The sequence below is a fragment of the Mya arenaria genome, chromosome 13 (assembly GCF_026914265.1).
Source record: "Mya arenaria isolate MELC-2E11 chromosome 13, ASM2691426v1".
NCBI lineage: Eukaryota > Metazoa > Mollusca > Bivalvia > Myida > Myidae > Mya > Mya arenaria.
In genome coordinates, this window is record NC_069134.1 from 41,467,588 (window position 1) to 41,495,069 (window position 27,482).

At 32.3% G+C, this 27,482-nt stretch overlaps 2 protein-coding genes across 8 annotated transcripts in view; both read right to left on the reverse strand.

The window, feature by feature from the left end:
- Window positions 1–11,076, reverse strand: part of LOC128214032 (NPC1-like intracellular cholesterol transporter 1) — a 60,713-nt gene extending 49,637 nt beyond the window's left edge. Inside the window, exons 1-2 of one of the 7 annotated variants that reach the window (XM_052920248.1) lie at window positions 10,954–11,076; window positions 1,349–1,451 (exon numbers count right to left, since the gene is read on the reverse strand). The gene's annotated coding sequence lies outside the window, so the exon portion shown is untranslated. Of the gene's footprint in view, window positions 1–1,348; window positions 1,452–1,984; window positions 2,412–2,512; window positions 2,579–7,956; window positions 8,093–10,953 lie in introns of those variants that run through there. The other 6 variants (XM_052920249.1, XM_052920251.1, XM_052920250.1 and 3 more) reach the window with 6 other exon arrangements.
- Window positions 11,077–12,673: 1,597 nt separating this feature from the next.
- On the reverse strand, window positions 12,674–27,469 carry LOC128214603 (elongation of very long chain fatty acids protein 7-like). Its single transcript, XM_052921164.1, has 8 exons — window positions 27,376–27,469; window positions 26,625–26,705; window positions 26,147–26,334; window positions 24,169–24,249; window positions 23,011–23,067; window positions 22,406–22,511; window positions 20,909–21,045; window positions 12,674–19,468 (listed from the first exon to the last, which is right to left on the reverse strand). The coding sequence occupies exons 2-8, from the start codon at window positions 26,683–26,685 to the stop codon at window positions 19,253–19,255; spliced, it is 846 nt and encodes a 281-aa protein (XP_052777124.1). The 5' UTR covers window positions 26,686–26,705; window positions 27,376–27,469; the 3' UTR covers window positions 12,674–19,252.
- Between the last annotated feature and the right edge of the window lie 13 nt (window positions 27,470–27,482).

A 27,482-nucleotide genomic window follows, 5' to 3' on the forward strand; every position in this document is an offset into this window, starting at 1 on the left:
TTGAACAATTTCACAACTGTTTTATTTCTATTCTTGGAATGAGCCAATATTTGCATAAATACATATATCTGAAAACCAGAAATATAAGACTGCTGTTAAAATATCAGATTGCAGATTTTCATATTTATGTTCAAAGATTGATGTTTTATGCATTTATCTCAAAGCGTCAGTAATGTTTTAGCCATAAATCATTAATATTCAAACCATTTTTACATCTTTTTTCTTTTTTGTCTTGGAAAGAGCAAATTTTTGCGTAAATATCTGGAAATCAGTGATATAAGACTGCTGACAAAAGATCAGATAGTAGATTTTCATATTTCCGTTCAAAATTAATGTTTTATGGCTTAAACCGTTACTAATAAACCATTACTAACGGTTTAAGAAAAATGCATAAAACATTCACTTTTGAACTTAAATATAAAAATCTGCTATCTGATCTTTTGTCAGCAGTCTTATATCACTGGTTTCCATGGATTTTCGCAAATATTGGCTCATTCCAAGACAAGAAATAAAAAAGTTGTCAAAACGGTAAATCTGTGAGAGTGCATCTTTAACATTTAGCAATTGAAGCAGTATCATGCTATTTATGAATGTTACCATAAGTTTGTTGAATGAAATGTTTGAAAACAAGTTGAACATTAAATGAATCATGTAAGTATTATTCCCCTAATGCTATTTTTCCCCAATCAAAGCTCGGCTCCACCACATTTTCCTTATTTATAAGTGGAAAAGAACTAATAATTAAAAGTTGATTTATTGACAAAATATAAAAACAAATAACAAATTTGTATAACAAATCTATGCCTGTAATTAATTTCCCATGTCTTCTTAACCACAAAAGTGATAATCACAATGTTTGTATTATTTTAAAGCTAAATTTATTTCCTGAACATAAATGTTAATTTTGAATTGTCCATAGTTATTATAAGATATTTAATTTTGTATGAAAATATCCCCTTTTTTTCAAGCTCAACAACACAGTGTTGAAAATATCCTTTTTCGGGGTGTACTATCAAAGCTTATGGAACGATTATTTGATAGATATTTGAAAGCAGTATAACATTAGCTTGGTCAATCTGGGCCTATGATTTTCATCGATTTTGACAACATTCGCACAAAAACTTGTGATATACTTATGTACAGCATTGAACACAATAAATTGCTCAAAATACTGTGAAAGTGGCAATTGAACTTTGCAAATGTGAAATATCAGCGCAACCAATTAATATGTAGAAACAACAATGACTGAAGAATCAGAAATACACTTGAAGCTGAAATGACTCTATAAAATTCATTTTTTTTTTTAAGTAAATTCTTGTTTTACATACTGGAAAGAAATTTAACAAACCTTATAAAACAATTCACTGAAGATTCTGGAACTGTCCTCTTATTCAGTCTTCTTCCTCGTTGACAGAAACACACATCCTTCCAGTACAATATTTTCTCTTTCTCTGCAATTAACAATTGCACAAAGTTTTTAAACAAAATTTCAAACACAACCTACATCTACAGCCAATGAAATTGCATTTAGGCAATCATTAGGTACTAGGCTTAATCATTAAGAATTTAAACTTTCGCGGTAGTTTAAAGGTCTGCCCACTGCGACTCATCTAATACACACTGCCCGCGTCAGATTATGCGCTGACAATGTGTCAGCCAATGAGGTTGCATTCCAAGTCATTTAGATTACCTGAATTAAAATCTTAATGATTAAGAAGGGCTTGTTTGCTACGCTTACTCTGCCCATTCTTAACCATTAAGATTTTTATTCAGGTCATCTAACTATTACATAAACAAAGCTTTTAATGTTTTTTTTTCCAAATATTTCTTTTTTGCAAATGCTAAGTAACATAAGCTAAAAAGAGCTTTTTATAGTGACAAACATATCTACAGTTCTTATAAAATAACCAGTACTGGTACTTGAGTCATCAACTAGGCCCTGAGTGGGATTCAAACCTGGGATCAGTCAGATTCAGACACTTACCATGCCATCCTTGCCACCTATAAAAGGCCCCCTTATAGTAACTAAAAATTATTTATTTTTTGCTAAATTATCAATACATTGACCACTGAATAAGGCGCCAACTCCTATGAAAACTGTCCAATGTCCTTTATTGATGCAGATGATAAAACTGTAAATTAGTAAATTAGAAATTATTTCCTATAAAATTTAACTGTGTCTGAAAATTCAGGTTTATCACAAAATACTCCCTCAAATGCACCATATTTTATCTATTGAATACTGTTGTTCCATCCACATATTCTAATTTCCAGATTTTAGTTTTCCTTTTTGTTATATACTTTTTTTTCTTTCCCTTTCATGGATCAATAAACATTAAATTTTTGTACAATCCAGTTTAAACATCCTCTCAAATAAGTTCTTTCATACAAGACACAATTAAAATTATACTTCCTCAAAAACATAAAAAATCACAATTATGTCTCTTATTGATCTGCTACTATATCATGCATATATCATATTTCAGTTTTTCTCATGTCTGCATTCTTATACCTTTTCAGTAATAACATAGCATTTCACAATGATAAAATAAGCTTTGAAGTCATCGGCCTATTGTAAGCTTTCCTAGATTTTGCACTGTTTAAATAATCCAAACATGAATATCTGTTAAAGGGACACAGTCAGATTTCATGTCATGCAGGAACAAAACTGTCAAACAATTTTTTAGATTTTATTATTGTTCTACAATTGTTTTAAAAACCATGCCAAACAGAGAGATATATGCATTTAAAAATACTTGTAAATTACAGCTTGAAATCACCCAACTTTTAATTGTGTTTTGAATATTTTCTGTCAAATGAAACATTTTCTGCCATATATTTGTTTCAACCAGTCTAGATATTTTGTTCAAACTGACCTTTGTCACAAGTTAAATTTTCAGATTGGAAAAAGATCAATATCTGACCATATAAATTAGTAGACTACCTTCACCCATATCTATTTTCTAGTAAAACAAGGGCATAACTTAATGATTATTAAAGCTAGTGCTATGGACCTAATTGCTATACAGGTCTCTACTGTGTGTACCATGTTTGATTCAAATACCTTGAACATTTTTAAGACTTTATATGGCCAAAGATAACTTTATTAGATGCCGCAAATGTCAAGGCTTTATATGACATGTGAGTACCTAGACTTTTACTATGACAAAGGCAGATGAGCTAAAAGTGTGAGAAAGTCTCTTTAAAGGGACTAGACACCAGATGATAAATATACACACTATAAAATGGGAAACCATTATTCACTACTTTTAACACATAAACTCAGCCGAGACAGCGACAAAATATAAATTAAATCATAAAAAATGATGTATTATCGGTCTCATACTAGCTCATATTGACAATTCTAGATTTGTTTCGAGGAAATACTGTATTTGTCGGTTCTGGGACCGTCTCGTGTCTAGCCCCTTTAACTGTGTACTTGCATTCATGGACAACTTACAATATTAATTGATAATCAAGATACTTATAACCGACACAATACTTCAGAACCAAATTAATCCTTAAGAGCTGTTTGAATGCACTCATACATGCATGAAGGAATATCAGTTAATATATAAAATTGTCCATTTAAAGCTGCACTCTCACAGATATACCATTTTTACAACTTTTTTATTTTTTGTCTTGGAAAGAGCACATTTTTGTGTAAATTTCTGTAAACCAATGATATAATGTTGCTTACAAAAATCAGAACGTAGATTTTCATATTTCTGTTCGAAAATTAATGTTTTATGGCTTAAACCATTACTAACGGTTTAAGAAAATGCATAAAACATCAATTTTTGAACTTAAATATAATAATCTGTGATCTAATTTTTTGTCAGCAGTCTTATATAACTGGTTTCCATGGATTTTCGCAAAAATTGGCTCGTTCCAAGACAAAAAATAAAAAAGTTGTCAAAACGTTCGATCTGTGAGAGTGCAGCTTTAATACAGTGACAAACAACCCGATGTTCCACTTAGTTTCTGTGAAATAACCTGTTAAACTGGAGTAAACATATACTTAGTAAAGGTCAATTAGTTTTGCAAGGGATTTTGTTTGTTGTTATCATTAATTATGTTGAATTTAAACACATTGTACAGAACTTCTCGTCACCTTTACGTGCAAGAACTCAATATCTGCTTCTATTTTTTTATATAGTTATTGAGTTATTGCACTACGGTAATGTTCTGTACTAAAGTATACACAAACTGTATCTTTAAGTAAAGATAACATCCTGTCAGTAATTGCTTAACATCATAAATGTCAGTAGATCTTTGCTCTAAATGCACTTAGTTTAAGCATTCATACAATACATTTTTGATAAACTAGTTTGATAGGCCCAGCTATTTTTTTTTGTTATGTATATTCAGGAGTAAGACAAGATATTTAAAGCTGCACTCTAACAGATTTACCATTTTTACAACTTTTTTCTTTTTTGTCTTGGAAAGAGCAAACTTTTGCGTAAATATCTGCAAACCAGTGATATAAGACTGCTGACAAAAAATCAGATAGTAGATTTTCATATTTCCGTTCGAAAATTAATGTTATATGGCTTAAACTAATGGTTTAAAGAAAAATGCATAAAACATACATATTATATATAAAAATCTGCGATCTGATCTTTTGTCAGCAGTCTTATATCACTGGTTTCCATGGATTTTCGCAAAAATTGGCTCATTCCAAGACAAAAAATAAAAAAAGTTTTCAAAACGTTCAATCTGTGAGAGTGCAGCTTTAAGAAGCAGAAATAGTATATAAAGCTGCACCTCCTCCTAAAATCTGTCATGATTCTTTTGTTTTGTGCAAATAGCACTTGTCTGTTTTACATCCCACATTACCACATTACCACAGACGACCCTTAATTTTCATATTTTTTAAAAATGTTTTAGTGAAATAAATAAAATATTGTTTAAACCAAATAGGTATATAGTAGATATTGTTCAATATTATGTAATTGTTTTAGGTTTTAAAAAAATTGTTAGTTGCCATGCAGTCTCCTAACCATTTATTTTGCGTAAGTAGATACTAACAACCTTTAATGATCGTGCAGTCTGCATTCTCTTGTGTTAATTACCTGCTAAATGTGCTGCAGCCACCGTTTACATATATCGCTTAGCATTATTAAAGTCAACAAAAGCAAACTGCTGATTTACTAAAATAAATGTATTAGAAAACTTCAGAAATACTGCCATCTCATTGGACAGAAGAAAATGTTGACCACTAATAATAGTTTTGAACATGCCAGCTCTATTCTAATACACCATGTTAGCGTGGTTAAGTAATTTTGATAAATATTGATGCAACAACTTTACAAAAACTTACATGCAAATATTGACATGATATTCATTAGCCGCAGTGGGTTTACAATTTCCATAAATATTGATGCAGTTTTACAACCTTCACAAATATTGACTTGACATTCATTAACAAGAGCAAACTTTTCACTCCGATGCAATGTTTACTGAACATATTCAATAACGTTTCATTTTAATAAGATTATTAAGATAAAGCAGATCTTATCACAATGCCAAGAGCAAAAGTACCATTGATATATACTCCGGGCTGACCCATAAATTTGTTATCAACAGAAAAATAAAGACAATGCTTTTAAGGAGAAATCTTCTTGTTTAGTCATGTTTAATTTTCTTAAAAGTTTTATCTATTTAAAGATTAAAAGTACTAGACACCAGAGGATACCATTGCAGAAGAATTTTTTTTTTATCAAAAACTTACATAAAATTAATATTGTTGTATACAATGCATTGAATCTTACTTACTGATGTAGGTAGCACATCGCTTATTACTAATGAACCTTTTGCAGTTTTTGCGTATTTTATCAATTTGAAATTTACTGGGTTTGTCCTCCACATAAATTCAAGTTGATTTAAAAATAGTGTAAGTATATGTATCTGTACTAATCACATGACTTTCACATGCTTAATACAAATGTATACACACTATAAACTGGGAAACCAGTATGAGCTATTTTTAAACGGATCAACTCAGCCCAGAAAGCAATAAAATATTATTTTAATCATGCAAAAAATTTTTTATCGACCTCATACCAGATCAAAGGGGTATTTCTAGACTAGATTTTATTTTAAGAAATACTGTATTTTTCAATTTTGGGACCATCTGGTGTCTATTCCCTTTAAAACATTTCAATTGAAATTTAACTGCATGAAGAGTTAACACATTGTTTCTTTCCACAATAAATGAATAACTGTCTTGATATAGAACAATACAATTTATCATTTTCATGAAATGTCTAGACTGTCAACCCAGAGGTTACAGGTTCGATCCACTGTCTCACCAAACTAAAAAAATAATGCTGATTTCCGTGAGAAATGTTATTCCTCTCAACCTTAGCAAGACTTACTGGGTCCAATGCCCTTGGATAGACAAAATACAAATATATATCGCACAAAGAATGACTGTATGATTTGTCATTCATAATAAGATGTGCAACATCCGTCATTGTCTTACTGTACTTTTGAGTTGAACTGTGTTAAAATATATAGCAAAAAAGGTCCAAAAGATATTAACAGACATGGGAAATGACATTTTGCAAAGTCCTAAAAATGGCTTCATAGACAATCTAAGCCAAGATGCTAGATACATCGAGTTACATGAAAACAATTGCAATAACACGCTGTTAAACAGTGTGTGAAATTTGAATTGGGGCCATTTTATGATTACAAAACAATGTCCAAGCGATTTAAGGTCCTACACCAGACATTTTTGAATACTAATTATTTTGGTATATCTAACGCCTAAAAGGTCTAAGACTGCATAGAATACATCACAAAACATGCAACACTTATAAGACAAAAATTGCAAACTAAAAGCCTGGGGGGGGGGGGGGGGGCGCCACAACCTCAGGGTCCACCACACACCCCCAGCAAAAAGTTTAAGCCTATATTTAGGGGTTTTTAATGTGCAGCACATGTCAGCGAGGGCTTAACGTAAGACTGTAAGGCCTTCTATTTCAATATGAGTAACACTTGCACTAGCCCAACATCTCAACTTGAGCCCTGTCTTACCTCAAACTCTGTATCAGCACCTGAATACCATCATTCTTGTCTCCTAGTATCATAGCAAAATTATTTCATTATCATTGTGCAAATGATTACATGTACATGAATTGAATTATGGTATTAAGCTGGCTTAACAATCATATTAAAGTGAATGACCAAGATTACAAATGTTTGATAACACTGTCTGGACATTAAATGGTTGACATAACCTCAGTGACATACTTAAAACACCTAAAAGTACAATACAGTTTGCTCTGCAGCGCCCCTCTTGATGATATATATGGTCAGTCATTTTCCATTAACTCCTCTTGATGATATATATGGTCAGTCATTTTCCATTAACTCCTCTTGATGACATATATGGTCAGTCATTTTACATTAACTCCTCTTGATGATATATATGGTCAGACATTTTCCATTTACTATTTGTTTTCGGTGTAAAAAAACCACTTGTACTCTAAAAGTACAGGGAAGTTAGTGCCGCACTGGTACATGAATACAATACCTTTCATAAGACATAAAGACATAAAAAGTCTAGGTCTGCTCTTCAGCGACCCTCTCATTAATGTATGTGGTCAGACAATTTCCATTTATTATTTGTTTTCAGTGTAAAAAAAATATAACAACAATGTACTCTAAAGTACAGAGGAAATTAAAACATGAATACAATGCCCTTAATAATCACTTGAGCACTTGTAAAAGACAAACATCGCTTAATAATATCAAACAGACAGTAAAATTTTAATGAAACAAAAAAAGAAGGAAAAAATACCCACAAATAATGTAAAACAGTACCAGTTTATCATAGTTTGAACCAAATTACCAGTTAATTATCATTCAATAATTTAAGACTGACTCTATTACAGCAATTTTGAACGAACAAAACACACACACACACAAAATAATGAATAACAGTACCTGTTTATGTCAAAATTGAAAGCAAAAAACCTTGAAAATTATTCCAATTTTTATCTTAAACAAAAGAGGAAATAAAATCCAAATTTATTTTATAAACATCACAACATGACATTTATATATAACTACATGCAGTACATATAGGGCATGTGCTATCATATTTGAGTACTGGCAGTTTATAAGTATAACTGATAATGTTTGTAACTGACGGCTAAGCCAAGACAGGAGCTGACAAACTATTTATTAGTATGATTAACTAAGGTTATCAGGTCATTAAAATTAATATCAAGGAAGCATTTGTTAAACGTTAACTTAATTATAAATTATACAACTTAGTATAGTAGTTTCCTTACTGCCAATGTTAACAAGAAATAATAAAATAAAATGTTATTGCTTAAGACCTTTGACTTTCATTTTAATAAAAATAATTCATCAGTTTATTACATGTTAAGATATATGACATGGGTATGTCTAACTTTATGTATAAAGACACAAGCCCTGTACTGCCTGTTCTGTTCTGTATTCCATTTTGGTCTGTATACATGTTTATTTTAATAAATCCAATCTAATAGCCAATCTGAACTATTTTGATATTTTTTTGTTCTTTTATTTCAAGCTATCATGATTTAACTGAAAATCAAAATTTCTGGGGGGGGGGGGGGGGTATTTTTTCAATACCTTAGCTGATTGGCCTTTTATCTACCTTGTGAAAACATCTTTAAATCCCTCCAGGGAAAAATCCAGTACTGGTGTCCTCTTTGAGTGGCCAAAAGCATGATTGTTACCTTGAAGGGGCTAGGGTTTTAGCTGAAGGGTGCTGCACCCTGTCCTTTTCAGTAGCACCCTTCTGCCTTCATAGAATTAAATGCTCAAGAGTCAAGATTGTCAAATATTTCTTTTGTATCATTTAAGATCTATAATAAGATTATAAATACATACCCACTTTACATTTCTGGCAGATGAAACCTTATACTTATTCATTTAAAAACAATTTCTAACATTATCTGCCAAATTCATAATGTTCAAGTTCTTCATGGCCCGTTTCAATGTCCCCTTTTAACCCTTAGCACTCTGTCCTTTTTCTGCAGCACTCTGTCCTTTTTATATTCTGGCAAAATCTCTAAGGGGCTCAAACTCAAAACAATTTGGGTGAGAGGCGGTCAGGCGGATACTTACATGTAAACCACTATAGACCATGCTCAACTTTTCTTTGAAAAATCATGGACACTGAACAAATTGGGAAAATCAGTCAGAATGTTGGCCCTGTAGAACAAGAGTGAACACCAGCCCTTGTCTGTTTTTCTTCAGTCGACCAAGGGGCTTAACTAAAAAATAATGATATCCTAAGTTATGGGCCTTCCTAAACATGTGCTTTGGATGCATTTGAATATCTTTCATGGTTTTTTGAGTCTAATAAGGCCACGGTTAAAGATTTTGCACAACAACGCCAATGGCAAAATCTTTTTTGTTCTTCAGACAAGCTAGGGATAACACTTTGTAATACTTTAACATTTGTTTGTTTGCATACAAGCTTTTTTACATAATTCTTATACATTCATTTGATTGCATATAAGCTGCAAACATTTATAAGCTAGCTAAATACATGTAGCTCACCATATATATAAAGCACTCTACATAAGACAATCTGCAACACTTGAAAGTACTTAAAAAGCAATTAACATAAGACACCACTCCGGATCACAGTAATGATGATAATCTTTGTATCAATTACCATAAATTATCAACTGCACTGTCATTTAAAGATGCACTTTTGCTTCCAAATAAGATTTACCACAATTAATAATATTGTTTTAAATTTTCAAAAATGATGAATAAATGTTGAAAACAATGGTTCTTTTGAAGGATAGTTTGACTTGAAAGAAATTAACATAAAACACGGTATTTCTACCTTATGAGACAATAGTAGACCACATTAAATCTTTTAGCATTCACCAATTATTTAATATTTTTGCACTTTCTGCTATTAAATACACTGTTACAATCTTTTTAACAGTTATTCATAATTTTCATAAATGCATTATTTAGTATGTAGTTAAAGGTTTTAAGTCAAGATTAATGTTTGTTACACTTGTGTATGTATTGATTTTAAATAAGAGTGCCTCTTTAAGGGAAATATTTTTGTACAATACTTTGTAAAGAACCATTTCAACAGCCTTTTTTCAAGAGAGCGAACAAGTATTTCCAAATATACATTGGACATATACAATTGTATATGGTCAAAAGAACCAAGGGACAGATGCTTTAAAATATTAATATACTGAACCAATGCAATTGATCTCCTCTTAATGTGTACTGGTGGTTAACAATCCAGACAAGTGGGTGTCCCCTGGGTTCTCTGGTTTTCCAACAGCACAAAGATTAAGGATTTCCTTATAACATCATGCCAATCAGTGTGACAAGATAACATTGTGAAATAAATCAAATAAGTTGAACATATATTTATGTATGCAGCTCATAGGCCATAAAGGTTTTATAAGTCTTTTACTCAGCACCCTTATTAAAATGACTGCTCACATATTTTGGACGCATATTGCATTGAAGTAAAAGCTAGGGGCCCCTCAAGTTTGCTATTTAGAAAAAATAACAATGCTTCCAAAAATGAAAGATTGTGTGCCAGTGTAACCACAGGGGGCAGTAGCAAAGTATGTCTATGACTATGTTTTCCTTGCCATAACTTTATACAAATTGCTTTTGCCCATGTACTGTAGCACTGGAAATTCTAATAGACCTAGCAGAGATTTAACAAACCTCAGGTCTTCTATGGCCTGAGCATTTCGCAAAGACTGTAAGCTAAGCCTATGCGACAACATAATAATAATATTACACTTTTTTTCACTATAAATTGATAATGGGTTTTTGATTTAGATTGGAAAAAGGGACTTTTATCCTCTGAAAAAAATAGTTGCATGTAACCTCAGGCTAATACTAAAATTATGAATTACTAGCAAAGTTTGTAAAATACATTTTACAACAACTTACCATTTCAAAGTAAAGCACCGGTTTATAAAAATATATTTACTCTGATATATTCGATACTTTCACTTTCCTAAACAATGGTTCGTTTGATTGGAATTATGTCTTCTTAATCGATCAATGTTTGAAGAGGGAAATAAATCAAAGCACTGAAGTGAAGAAAGAGGATGGTAGTTTTGATAGAGTCTAACAAGTGGCTGATATATATCTTTACATATGTAAATTACCTATCACTATTAACATTACCCAAAATGGCCAAATAGTCAATTGATCCAGTTCTATGCAACAGGCTGCTGTATGTCAAAAGCTGTAAGAAGCCATTATAATTACCACAGGATTCAACACTAAAGTGGGTATTCAGAAGTCCAACATTGTAAATTTGGGCCTTGACTTGTAGGTTGTTAAACTTGGTACCAAGTTCATACAAAAGGTAACAGCAACAATAACCACCATTTTGGATCTATTTTTGTAGTTTCTGGAATCTTCATATTGAAACTTAAGACATGGTAATTTTTGGTGATTTTAATCAGCATATTTGAAATATAAAATAATTAATTATACTTTGCGACATTTACTTTCTCTTTGGTGCATTCGGATTTACATATCTACTTTCGCTTTGTCTCATCCGGGTTTGTTGCAGTTAATGTTTACATCGAGTTTCATTTGGACGAAATTTTGATTGGCTGTTCATTCGCGCTAATGAAATTTCTTGGGTAAATTGTTACGCGTTTTTTGTCATTCGATCTTAGTTGTCATGACAGGCAGTTGACTTCAGAATAATTTTAAATTAACAATCACTATAAATCTACATCTAACAAACCAAGCTTAAAGCTGCATGTTTAACATATACAAACCTGTTGGAAACTGTATGAGGCCCCTTTTTTTAAATCCAGTAAGAAGTGTCTTTATTGGTTATGGACTGGGAGTAGGATCTTCGTATCTATATACTTCATATAACTCTAATATCCAGCTGTTTCATAGTGGTTCAATACTTACTTGATTTTTTTCTAAAATGCCATAGTAGTTCAGAAAAAGGTCTTTTAACTTAATAGTAAAGACAGATTAGCAGCTGGTCGCGTAAATGGTCTATTGGTTATCTTGACATGTTTATTGAGGTATTTGGGAATGTGTGAATAAAAAATAATGTTTATGTATAACATTTGCTACTGCCAGCCATTTTGAACTGAAAATAATTACTAAACATTTTTAACACAGTTCAGACTGGTTTATTAGCATTTTTTTGTTACTAAAATCAGTCTTGCATGCGTAAAACAGGTCAATTGTAAAATTTTATCAACCCTGGCAAAGACATATCAGGTATTATGAATCATGCTTTAGTTCCTTTCCTCGGTTGTAACAATATCAATAGGATTTGTATCTTTTTTGAGCGGTCAATAGGACACGTCCCTTGCAGGGCTCGAAATCCCCAGCCCCTTAGGAAAATGTTGGACTGCTATAGTTCTAAACCGTCCAACCTCCTCTTCCTCATTTCCTGGATTGAAACCAGTGTTGTAATACATATTAGACCTATAAAAACAATATCAAACTTGGGACAAAGACACCTTGACCACTCTCATCTCATTTAAGTTTCTTAAGGTTAGCTTGGAAATATTTCTTTTAAATCAGAATAGCAGATAATGTCAAGGGAACGTAGTAACTGGAGGAACAATTCCAAATTGCAGTATTTTTGCGGAAATTGATAACAATGAAACCACAACACAACATATTCACTACAAAAGCTTTTATTCATTGGGAAATAACAACATAATCAAAAAAGAAGTACAAAATAAGGTTAATACGTAAAATTGAATATCATAACATTTAAGTTGATCTGTATGATTCAAAACATTCTAACATCTTAAAGAATCCTATGGACAATCATGTGATTTGTTGTTACATAGTGACCCTGTGCTATTTTGGCATTATCTGAAAGCATTTTACAAACAGGGGAAAGAATATGTTAAAATAGTACCGAAACAATTATTGCAAAAGTTTTTTTGTACTTGGGATATTACCATATTCCAGTCAAATTTCAGTTCAATTACTGGTAAAGACTAACTGTCATAACTTGTAAACAACGTAATTTCAGTAAATACTTATTTTACATATTAGTAGTCATCAAGCAACACCCTTTCAAATGATACCAAAATCATACAAGGTCACCAGGCACCCATATTGAACATAATCGTCTATGGCTCGATAAAATGATAAGTTTAGTTTTACATGAGAAACATTAACAACTAACAATTTTCAAAATCATAAAAATCAAAATTGCAGAAATTCCATGCAATCTCATAACTCTTCTGTTGATTCTGGTCTTTCAATAGTCTTACACGTACGTTTGTTCATTTCTTACCCTGAGTTATGGGCCTTGATGGCAACACTTGTACCAAGTTTTATTTCTAATATTTTGATGTCTTTTTTTAGCTATGGCCAAGAGATAGATCTTTGTACACTGAGACAACACCACCAACTACAGCGACAATGACACCAACACTTTGACAATAACTATACTTTTTCTTCTTACACACCAACAAGATAACAGGCATGAAACATATATTTTTGAAAAAAAGCAAGAAAAATACTTAAGTTATAAAATAATAAATTATGCATTAATACTAAGGTACATGTACATAACAGTATACTAAGGCATTTTATCTCACACTAAATGGTGAATAATTTGCTTTATATTCGCATGTGTATAAAAATAGGAGCATACATATTTGAACATTGTCACACATTGAATAAACATACTACAGCAAGGTTTGTATGTATTTGTGGTTAATGTAATCTTATGCATCTACCTAAGTTTTCCCCAATGGGGTGGCATGCTTGAGGCAACTTTAAACAACTGGTTGTCTCTGACAGAAGTGATTTTGACAGGCCCAAAGAGACTGCCACCAAAGAAATAAACTTGGCCAGGTTTCTTTTTAAAAGGGTTTTTGATACCTGAAACTGACATCTGATTTTGACAAGTTTCCCCACTCCAGGGGATAGATTTGAACCACAAAATTAGAAGTTTTGCTAAATCCTCTGGGTATGCCTGCCTCAAATGGGGTTGAACCATACAAAGGTACTAAGGCTAAACACTTATTCAAACAGAAACTTTTCTCAAACCTATTTACTTGGTGTTGCATTATATATAAGCTGTAAATTTTATTACAAAACAAAGAGTACCACAAATGGTTGCTGATGCTAATCTGTTTTTCTCAATGGATCATGGGCATAACTTGAGAATGATAAAAGTCAGGGCCCCATTTCAATAAGATCATAAGGGTCAAGTTCAAATTTCCAGCCATAACCTCAATTTTGGCAGAAACTGTGTTTGAATAAAAATGTCGTAAGAATATAAATCGCATAGATTCCGCATGTAACTTTACTGGTGTACCTAAGCACTCTTAAGCAGTAAGCAGATTTACAATTATCATAAAAGATATCTTATTGAAGCGGGATCCAGAGTTATGGGCCTTGCTAGCTACACCATATGGCTATTGTCGCTGGTAACATGTGTTCAAGATTTCGTGTGAATATCTTGAAGGTTCCCCTAATGGCCAATGTTATAATGGCCAATGTTATAATGGCCAATGTTATAATGGCCAATGTTATAATGGCCAATGTTATAATGGCCAATGTTATAATGGCCAATGTTATAATGGCCAATGTTATTTTTTCCTTGAAGAAGACACAAAGGCTATGACAGTGCCTCATTTTTGTTTTCTTTCAATAAACACACAAACGTACACATAGAGAATAATATACATTGAAATTATGTCAAAATGTGGATTAACCCTTAGGCTGCTGATGGCGATTTTAAAGGCTTTGCAAACAGCTTGGAACCAGACCAGACGCCGAGTAACTCGGCGTCTGGTCAGGTTCCAAGCTGTTTGCCACTCAGTCAATATATCCCCAAAGTTTTAAGTAAATTGAAAGAAATTTAGAATAAACCAGATGACATTTTTGAGCAGACGACAATTTACCCAGCATGCAAAGGGTTAAATCTGCACTTGTAAATGTAATGCCCATTCAGAGAAATATTTGAAATACATTCTGATGAATGTTTAATACTATTAGAATGTTCAATACTATAAGAATACTCATGAAATAAATACTTTCAGGATCCTTTAATTAGTAGAAACATCATAACTGTTTAATCATGGTTTCCTTGTGCATCTTCTCACACAGGAAAGAGTTTTGATTTACCTATAAGTCTATCCAATTTTAACACCTTTTCTTTATGCACAAGAACAATTGAATCCCTTTGGCTCGAACTTAATTGGCTTGATTTCCTCTTTGGCTCAAACTGGATGTAAAGGTAAGATTCCTTTCTACTGAAGGTTAGCATTCCTGCTTGGCTCATCTTTCCCAGAGGCTCGAGGTATTTTCATAGGTCCCTGGGAGTTTAAGTCAACTGGGTTCCACTGTAGTTTAATGAGATATTAAAAGCAAAATACCATTTCATATGGACTGTAATATGTCACGATGTGCCAAAAATAATTGAGAAGAACAAAGAGCAAATTGCAAGATTCGCAGCTTACTTGGTAAAAGCGCATTAGAAAAAAACAACAGATGTAGATAATGTGTAGGTAGTTATGGCTTTTCGAAACCTTATTGTTTTAAAATGGGTATCCTAGTTTAAGAAATGAAGAAAGAGCTTAAAAGGCCAGATAATTTCAGTGCAAAAAGAGTGTGGATTCCAAGATGGAGTCTAATTTGGAAGACTAAAATAGACATTTCTGCCGAGCCATAATCTATAATGATAATGCACCAGCAGGTATGTGATTTCTCTGAGTTTCATGCCAGGTAAGAAGGTTTTGAATTTGATTCTGAATGCTAAACATAGGAACAATTTGGTATGGCTGAAGTTTGCGTGAAAAACTTACTTCACTCGGTGATAGTAAGAATAAGACTACAACTAAACACAAACATAGTATAATGCTTCAAATATATAAGACAAGTGGTACGCCTTTGAAGAAAAAATTAAAACAGTGACTTTGGTTAGAAAGAAAAAATAACACTAAACACATGTTTATAACATAATGGTGTTCCGGTAAGTTAAAAGGGCCACTGTCATAGATTGACACATAACAACTTTTGCTAAGAAAAAAAAATATTAAAGAGAATAACGAGCATTATATTAAAGCACCTATCCCACATTTTTTTTAATAATGGGAAGTTCAAGTCTGTTTTTCTGAAAACACATTCTTTTCCACAACATTTCACCAACTTTTAAATGTAACGAAAAATACATGTAATTATTCTAAATGCAATACATTTGTTTTGATACGAAAGCCAAACAATACAAACTTAAAAAAGCTAAGGAATAAAACAGGTGATCAGGTATCGTAAAATCTCAATCGGTTATGACAGAGGTTGCCGATGATCGATTGCATAATTACAGACTTGATATGTGGTTTTATTCTCTATAAACAGAAAAACAGAAAAATAAGGAAGAACAACAACATAAACTATGTGGTGAGCTAAAACACTAAATATTATCATTGAAAAAATACTTCATGATAACAAAAATACAACATAAAATTTGCTTTTATTTCATTCCTAGTTTAGTTCACTTTAAAAAAATATTTTAATGAACTTACGAATTGGATAAACATAATTGAATATTTATCAAATTTGCCCGATCAATTTAAACTTATTTTCAATCCTGATGTTAGCCCATTGCCAAAACACAATAAAAATGAAAAATCAAATTGATATTTTCACTGTTAGAAACAGTGAAATATCATTTTTTGTTTCACTGATAAATCTCTATAAGCCATTCGAAATCATAAAATAAATAGTTTCATATTTTCATTGGTTTCAATGTATGAAAACAAGGGCGTTTCAGCTTCTCAAAATCTATTTATGCTTGAAATTCTTTGTTTATGTATCCAATAATAAAACCAACAACTTAGAATATTTGAACAAGAAATACATATACATATGGTTCTTATTGGTTAATATACGGTAAATGTTAACAACCCTGAAATAAATATGCATCAAATACACAAGTCAATTAACAGTTTGTTCAAAAGCTCTACAAGAAAACAAAAATCAGACAACAGGCCTTGGCCAAAATGATGGAGTAAAATGCTGTAAAATTTAACAACATGCCGCCTTGATGTTTGTAACGAAATGAAATCGTAACAATTTTTGAATGAGAACCGGGTTAATACAACATGTTTAAGCAGTTTGACATTGCAGTTTACAACACAATTTTAAACCTAACTAATACAAAATTACAGAAGTATGCATTATAGTGTAATGTTTTATCAATACAACAACAGAGTGGGAACGACCTGCAGGGATACATGTAAAGTCTGTTTATTTTGCAATGAATGAACTATGATTTGCTTATTGTTTATCGTTGAAACTCAGCCCCAATTTCAACAATATCAAGTCCCTTATAACATATTAAGCACAGCACATGATTTTTGTACTGGTGAAAATTGTGTAATTTTTTTAATAAAAATGTTTTGAAATTGTTTTAAAAATTATCATAATACATAACTGTTTGTTTTGCATCACCAAGTTAAAGCAAGCTATTTGGATACCTGTTAAAATACGCTTACGATATTTTGAGATTTTCTGTTTTTAGGGGCCGTATCCAATATAGTTCTTATCCTTATCCTTAGAAATGACTCAGTGATTCCATTCAATCTATTGGCCAATTAATTTTACAGTCCAATCAAGTCACTCTGATTCTACTCTTAAAACTAATCAAAGGTGGTTATTGGATACTGTCCCAGGAAAGTAGATCACATAATATGATGTCATGTCCTCATTAATGACAAAAATGAAACGAAGTCAAAATGTATATTTAACAAAATCAATGATATGTAAAACTGAACATTGATCTGCTACCTTTGTATCAATCGGAAAACCTCAGCCATTTTCCATCGAAAACAACCTTGGATGTATATGGACATTTTACAATGTCAGAAATCTTTACATTTAACTAAGCTGCAAGTAAATCGCGTAGTTATTTCAACTTGGCAGTTAAACTTGATGACTTTAATCATGAAAATCTTAATTTTTATGCAATTATACACTTCACTGACAATCTCTTTAAGTTTAGTAATATATAGTACACATAAAAAGACAACAATTAATTAAAACTATTATTTTAAACTTTGCAAACTACTTCTATTGATGTACCGGCATACATCCGAGGTGTTATTTTTAATGTATAATGGCCGAGGTGTTCCAAATGAACTGGGCATCTATTGGCTACTTTGTATCATTAACAAAATCAAGGATATGTAAAACTAAGCATTGATTGGTTACTTTGTAAGCCCTGAACCAGGAATACAAATACAGTCGAACCCTGTTGGCTGGAACTCCCAGGGACCGGCGAAATTACACGGAGCTTCGGAAAATTCGAGCAAAGCAGGATTGATAACATTAAGTTTAAAGAAATCGGTCCTCTACATCTAGTTTAAGCCAACGAGGAATTCAAGCCAAGCGAGTTCGAGCTAAAGGGGTTTGACTGTAGCTCATGCTGCAAATGTAACGGCTTAACAATTAAGTTTATACCACAATTTAAGCCTTAAAAAGGTAAAAACAAACAAAAACATTTAACAAAATATCTAAATTAAGCAAAAAATATCATTTCCTATAGCTCTCTAACACAATGTGTAACGGGGGTAAAAATATATTAAAAGAATAAACTGTGTAGTTAAGGTTACATCTTGTCTGTAGATTTGATCGTTATTGCCATCTTTGAGGGAAAAGTAATCTTCAGTAAAAACCTTTTTAAAACTGCATACTGGTATTAAAACACACATTTTCTAGATTGTTTTGTTTTATGGTGTGTATTTTTGTAATCGATGGACTATAAAAACGGTAGGGTCAGCCTCTTTTTCATAGCTAGGGTCGGGTAACCCGAACCACAAGTTATTTTCTAATCCCCGTGAGAAGTTCAATTAATTGTTGTATGGACATATTAATGTGTATGGTGTTTTCTCTATGATTTGCATATACATTTGGTGTAAAGAGAACAAGATTATGTTTCTTATGGCACTGTGTTTGTTTTTACCTGCCCAGTATGTAGGTAGATTCTGAACTTGGAACCTGACCGTAAACATAAGATTTATCTGGCATAAATTGAACGTTTGGTTTAGTTTTAGACAGTTTATCTACTAAAATTTTGAAAGGAAATAAAAGCAAACATTACTTCCCTAAGATTCAAACAATAAAATATTATTTTCCTGAAGATATCAAAACTACACACAGTTTTGTTTCCTTAAGAAGTCCTTAAGATGCCAAGCAAAAGTGTGAACTAATAAACCCTACAAAACAACCGTTATCAATGTTTCTTCTGTTTTCCATTGGTTACAGTAGACCCGTTGCCTGTATGGCTATCTTTATGACTCTTCCGATATGCTTGAACGTAGAAGTTCCCGAACATAATGAGGAATATAAGAGCATAAGATAGGATCCAATATACAAAGACTGTAGGGTAGTTGCAGTTTTTCATCCATAGCAGCTGTACAGAATGGATGGTCACTACCAGAAACTGAATCTGAAAAAGAAGAGATCAAATTATGGTTAAAAGGTTTTGTTTTGATAAGATTAAACTGAATTAATTTATCTTGATGGTTTTAAGCTGGTATAAGATAATCATGATCCAGTAAAAGAATTTTCGGGCTTGTTCAAATTCTAAATTTTATGTAGCAGGACTTGTTGAAAAAATAGATACCAAGCAATATAAGTATTCTGGCTTTTTCATCCAAAAAATTAATTCCGATGACTGATGCAATCCAGGCCCTATCCTAGGTAGTAAAGAGGCCATTTGACTGCCCTAGCGAGGATCAAACCCACATGAGTGACGGACACCTAACCTACTAGACCACTATCACACTCAAGGTTTTATTGTTATAATACATTTACTGACAACTATTAGTCTTCAAAAAAAATCACACACATTGCTGCGTTTAGAAGCGAAAACTACTGAAGCCTTAAGTCCTCAGATAACGAGTGTTATAAAATATAGCAAGTGTTATATATGGTAGGATGGAAGGTCTTTCCGGGCAGAGAAGTGATCATTGTCTGACCCCCCCCCCCCCCCCCCCCCCCCCGTTTCGTGTTCATATCTTTTACACTTTTTGAGATAAGGCAGAGGTTCAAGTTTTATGCCAATACTGATGCTAAAGACAACAGCAAGGCTAAAACAGTACCATGACATTTTGTTTTTAAAAAAAACCAGCTGTGGCTGTCTAAATGCAGACTAATCTCCTAGTCAAGAGGCTTAGCCTCAGTAGATCGCAGTGTGGTTGCTGTTCTAATACATGACACCCCAACTGAGAACTAGGTCATATTCAGTTGAGCAAAAAATATATCAAAATACATACCAATCCTTTATGGACATTTCGGCCTTCAGGCCTTTTTCAAAATACAAAGAAACTCTTCTTACATTTGAGACTTAAAGGTACTAGACACCAGATGGTCCCAAAATTGGCAAATACAGTATTTCCTCAAAACAAACCAAGAATTGTCAATATGAGCTAGTATGGGGCCAATAATACATCATTTAACATGATTAAAAGAATATTTTGTCACTGTCTTAGCTGAGTTTACTTATTTAAAAATAGCGCATAATGGTTTGCCAGTTTACATTGTGCATATTTAGCATGTGAAAGTCACATGATTAGTACAGATAAATAAACCAATGCTATTTTTCACTTAATTGGGATTTACATGGTCGACAGACCCAGTAAACTTACACAACAATATCTTGTAAGTTTTTGTCTAAAAAAATTTCTTGCAATGGTATCATCTGGCATCATAGTCCCTTTAACATGGGATTCTTTGCAAGTATTTTGAAACGACCTTTAGGCTGAAACGTCAAAATAGAATTAAATAAAGGATTTGTACAGTGACAGCTATATGATGATATTCTGTACAAGTCCTTTATTCAATTCTACAATGCACGAACAGGAATAATAACAGTGAAAATACGTACTATTTGCATTTTGGTCATGTACCTCTTCCACCACAGGTACTTCTGGTATTTTGGTCCCAGGGCGGACAGAAAGTAGTAAAAGTACATCACCATGTGTATAAAAGAGTTCAGCATTGCGTGGAATGTGCCAAAACCTCCTGGAATTAAAATGTTTATAATTTTGTTAAAATTTACTAAATTAAGCTGCGTTGTTGTTTTTTCATTTCTTTGATATCAATTTCATTGCCCTAAAATATAAGTGGAGGAAAGTAAGGATTTTTTAAGGTAAAATTGCCTCTGAATATTTTTGTCAATCTTTTAAAGGGGCACAATATAAACTGATGTAAAAGCCTTTTTGTTGCATCAATTATAATGCATTATCATGACGAGGGCTCAACGCAACACTATTGTAACTCATTTTTTCAAATTTTATAGGAGGTTGAAAAAACTTCACAATTTTTTGTATTATACATATTTTGTAAGAGTCTTAGTATATTTGTCTTTGAAAGTAGAATCAATTTATTAATCCAAATAGAAATTTGAATTATAATGTTGTGTTTTTATTATATTTAAATAAATATTAGTTACAATACTGTTGCCTCTGAAAATGAGAAAATATCATTTAATTTTTCAACGCAACACTATTGTAACTGACAAACATCTTAACAAAATACACTCAAAAATGCCAAAAAGCTAAATTCTGTAAAAATTGCAGTTACAATAGTGTTGCGTTGAGCCCTCGATGTTTAACTCATATGGCTCTAATGATGAAAAACAAAACAGAAAAAGCATATGATTTGTGCGCGTTTTTTGTTTCAATCATTTAAGTCAAATGAGTTAAACAAGATAATGCATTAAAATTAAAAATAAAATTGTTTGCATCAACCTATTTTGTGAGCGTTTAAAACAGCACCCAAGTAACACAATTATTATCACATGGTTAAATGAAAGTTTAGAATCTTGTGGAGTATCACACGTTCACAGAATTTGAAATTTTGTAAGAAGAGTTAAATTGACCAATTATTTTATGATGGTCATGCATTACTGGCATGAAAAATATACCAAAATAAATTGTCACCAAAAATAGTTTGAATTACAGAATATTCTTCATTATGAAACCCAACAGGGCTCCAGACAGTTGTTGTATATTTAGTTAAGACTCATTATCTTAGCTCAATTGCAAAGGTAAAAGGTTATATGAATCCCTCTCAAGTCTGTTTCGTTGGTAGAGACCAGTATGTGGGCAGCAGGGCTTCTTAAATCTTGACAGTTAGCCGGTTTTGAACGATTTTGACCAAGCTGGACCGATTTCAGGAACAGAAATGGCTAAAAAATCGGTCCTAATTTTTTTTTATAAATTCAGTCCTACATCAGTCAGTAGAAAATGTAATAGACTGACATTCCCCAGTTATGATTCACAATTAACTGCAACATATGTTAAAAAGAAAAAAATTGTCAAAGCTTCCTTCATATGTAAGGCCAAAATAACCATGACTGGACAAATATCTTAGCACAAACCTGCGACAAACCGCACCCCAAACCACCAGGAAACTGGCATGATGGCGTGATGGAACACGTGTAGAAATGTACACTGATTAAACTTCTTCCTCAACACAAAGAAAATCTGCAATGAAGGGAATAGGGACATAAGAATATTATCATTTTTTAACAGTTACCAGAACAGTTACCATTCATAAAATGGCGGGGAAAAAAACTGGAGAAAAATACCGTATTACATTGTGTATGGTGCCAAATTTTATGCGTCCTACATGTATTTTCTTTTGAAGATGGGTTTACAGACATTATCCATCAAGGATTAATCTGTGACGCAGAAATGTAAACCAGTCTGAAACTTTTGTATTTTACAGCAGCCCTTTTAACAATTTTTACAGTAAACATTCCTACTCAAAATGCCTTGACCTTTATGAAAATTGTTGCTATGAAGACCGCATCCGTCGTAAATTCAATGCCGTATTTCTTAATTCTTAATTTATAGACAAATATTGCAAATCACTTTTCCCAGTCACTGCTAAGGAATCAGTTATTAACTTATTGTGAATGTTACATGCAGTTGTATGATTCATGTTTAATATTCTAAGCTTCCCCATTAATAAGCTACTTACGGTATCTAGCAGTTCAATGAACTTGGAAAAATAAAACCACCAACACACATTAGCCATCTGAAAATTGAAAAAAATAAATAAAGTACATGTCATTAGCGATCTAAAAATTGATTTTATTTTAAAAAGATAACATAATGTTTCATCTCAGATTCATAAAGAGAAAAACCCAAAAAACACATGACAGATAATGTTAATCTAAAGCAGATAAAATTCCGATTGCTCAGAACTTTGTTTAAGTTCACAATGTGATTAACAACATTATTGTTCACATTTAGGCCTGAATTATTTCATGATGTGCTCAGAAATTTAAATAAATCAGGTACCACTGAAAAGGTTGTCTCAACTTGAAAAACAAGCTATGCTGACTGTTATAAATAACAGCAGTTTTCTGCAGTGTATCATGTGACAAAATATATTTATCAAACAACAAGAGATGCCCCAGATTTTGCCTCATCAGAGTGATAGCCATTTGTATATAAAGATAATTTGAAAAGATGGTTATAGCTGAAACAATAATTGTAAAGCTTATATGAAATCCCTATCCATACTGTACGACATTGACCTGCAAGAATGACCTTGACCTTTAAGATAAGAGCATGAATTTATGCAGGACAACCCAGAGTGTTCTAAAAATGTGTGAAAATAAATCATTTCCCATTCCCATTAACAGTTATTGCTATAAAATCCATATTGTATAATATTAACCTTTAAGCGTGACCTTGACTTTTGAGATAAGACCATAAGTTTGATAACCAACACACTTTCCCATGGTGCTCAACAGAAGAGCGAAAATTGATTAAAATTCCATTTAATAGTTAATAACCCTTACAATGTATGTCTGAGATATGAAATAACACTTATCTCCATGTCTGACCTTGACCTGTGAGATAAGACCACAAAATGCATGACACACCTTCCCATTGTGCTCCTCAATTATGTGAAGTTTGAATGAAATCTCATCAATTATAAACACAGTTATTGCTGAGACAAGGTTCTATCAGACAGATACACAGACGAACGAACGAACTAGCTGACAATGCAATCACAATATGCCCACCCTTAGTGGCACATTCAACCATCAAACATCAAACTCTGCCACCTAGAGTTCTTTGAAGTGTCCATGGCTATAAGAGAGATGGTAAATTCAAATAGTTATACCCTTAGAGCCTTTGGTGAATTGGAGTAATCCACTTCTTGACAGCCTAAAGAGTATCCGGTGAACCAGCCAGACAACCCATACTGCAACAGAAGAAATATTTACAGAACTGAATTCATACTGTAACATTGTACCTGTAAAGTTATTTTAAGGAAATCCATCAACAATTTATCAAAAAATAAAATACTGGTAAAGTGTCATTTTATAGTTACAAAATGTTAAGTTGTAATATTTTAAAAGTTTTTCAAAGGGAGCGTTCTTCATATAGGCATTATGTTATTTAAGAAACAAATAAACGAATTTGCTATTTAATCATAGTTAAATCTTGTTTAAATATCTCCCTTTAATATATCAAATCATAAAAGTAGCGTCATTATGGTGTTACTGTATGATATCATGCATAGGACGCACTTTTTTACCCCCAATTATCGTCTTAAAAATTGCCTGCGTCCTTTCTATGCTATTAGAATTTCATCTGTTTTTTTCCAAGTCCATTTCAGGTCGAAAATATCGGACCGGGGAAGAACGCGGTAATAGTAAGTATCTGTACTGCGTCACCGAAGAGAACAACTGACATAGGTAAAATCATGCAAGTTAACACAAGCAGAAATATATTGAATGTTTACTTTAAAATGATTTATTGAGAAATAAATTGAAAACAAACACGAGTGTTTACTTTTTTACAAAAGGGACGCTACTCACAAAAACTCGATGTGAGTCAGCACTTTAACTGGATTGAGTTATAACGGCAACGAAAAATCGAGAAAGGAGGTATTTATCAATTAATCGTTGTTCATGATTTTAATGTTTCGATATTTTACAAAACATTTTGTTGTATGTTACTGTTTTAAAAAATTAATAAAGGAATGTGCATAACGCAAAGTAGCATTATTGTAACTATCAAATCTTTTCAAATGTGCGAAGGTGTGAAAAACACCCGCTGTCTGTCATTAGAAAAACATCAATAGAACAAACTATTGCGATGGTTGCGATTGTTCGCACTTTACCCGAGGTGCCTTCTGCTGGCAAGGCTAATTACCAACACGCAATAATTATGCTGACATGCTTTAATCTGCGCAGCGACAAGCCTTATCAAAACAATCATTAGTTTTGACAATACACAGTTTTGCAACGGTTGCAACAGTTGACTGTCATTCAGAAGGCATGTCGGGAGATGCAACGGTTGCAACGATTGACTGTCAATCAGAACTAGTCTATTATAGCATTTGTATAAGTCTTATATTATGCGTGAATGTTCTCAAAATGTCAAGACATATATCATTGTTGTGTACGCTTAATTACCGAAATATGACGATAATTATCGAAATACACAAGACACTTATCAAAATATGCCTTATATACAATTTTTGTTTGTTTTTTTACTTCAATATGTTATAAATACTTTACCAACCTCAATTTTTCGGCTCCGATTTTGACATTTTTCCGCTGCGTCCTATCTTATATATTAAGGGGTTTTACCCGTTTTCTCAACAATTTTTTTTTGGCTGCGTCCTATCTATGCTAGCGTCCTATACATGATATAATACGGTATTTAAAAATTTAATCCATGCAAAAATAATATAATGGTTAATAAATTTTATATAAATTAAAATTTGCTCTAGTTAATGTACATCTCATCCTAATAATGGATGGCATACCTTAAATGCAGTTAGTAAATAAACTATGTTTTCCCCTATGTTATTTTTAGAATGTATTTGTCAAGATTTATTAAGAATGTTTTTGAATTTCTCTATTTATTCAATTGCATTTGGAATAAATTTATTTCTTTTTTATTTCTAGAATAATAGGCGCGATAAACTCAACGTAAAAAAATAAATAATTTAGTGTGGCCGGAATTTAATTTGCACATAAAACAATTAGTCAGACAGTTAATTCTAAACAAAATTGTATGGGTATCTTTATTTTACCCATATTTATTATTAAAGCTATAATCCATTTAAAGTTACAATTGATTCTTACCTCAAGAAAGCAAAAAGTTGAGAGGAACACCATAGCAAAGTTGTAAACGAGCAGAATTTTCCTGAGACAAAATGGTTCCCTGTCTTTCATAAGCCATGGGCCCAGCTTAATGATGACCACATAGAGCATACAGATCAAAAAGCTGGGTATTGGTGATGACATCATAAACCAGTCCTCAACACGTGGATCTTGTGAAAACAATTAAGTAATTTTATTCATTGAGATAAAATTAAGATTCAAGTTCTGATAATCGGTATTTAAAATTATGGATTTAATGGCTGATAAAGTAGAAATTTAAACATTGAAGTACTTTGAGTGAACCTTAAAATTATTATAAAAAGATGTGAAAATATTAAACAGTTGATTTTACAGTATTGGTCAATAAACAAACAAAACGTTGAAGGTTATAGCACTTTCAAAAAAGTAAAAAAAAAGTTTAAAAAAACAACATAACAGTGTTAGATTTCAAAAGTAATACCTTCATATTTTCCTAGCGTCTCATCGTAAAACTTCACAGCCTTGGTATACAGTTCTGCCATGGTGACTCGGTCACTGCTGCCTAAGAGTTTAAGTGTGTGTTTTTTGTGTGTGTTTTTTACAGAATACATAATAAAATACAATGAACAATGAATGCTCTTTAGTCATGGAAGGTATGGTACAGTCTGTCAGCAGTTCTGATTTCATAAAAAATCAGTAGCTATATATGTTTCTCAATTTTCATATAATTTTTTTAAACAATATCAAGTGATTTGCGTGGATGTGGCAAATGCAGACTTAAATATCTGCTTTATGGGTTGAAAAGCAAAATACATTTCCAGGCTTTGTCTTATTGGACTGGACAATTCTGGTACCGAACCTTCCTGACTTGAAACCACATGCCACTTCCTTTTTATTGGCTTCAACACTTTAAAATTGTAGGTTTCATGATGAACTTTAAGAATATGTATGGTTGTCAGAGTGTGCATCAGCTTCAATAATCTTAAATTTGTTTAAAAATATCTTTATTACATATAAAGGTAAATAAATAACTCTATAGGAAAATGTAATGGTAGCGTGCAACTTCTACAAAATCTTAGATTTGAGCGGAACGTTATGAGTACGAACGTAGAAAAATACATCGTGAAGAAATAGAACGGAACCCGAAAAGCAATACAATTAAAACTTTTGGATAATTCAAATGAATTTGAGTAATTTCTTTAATTTCAAATATTTCCACAAAATCCCCTTACCCCTCCGTTATATTCAGGTTACCCGGACAACACCCAAAAAACACTTTACCGTACCGGTAACGCTTTTACTATAAAAGGGAAGTCACTATCGTTGACCGACAGGAATT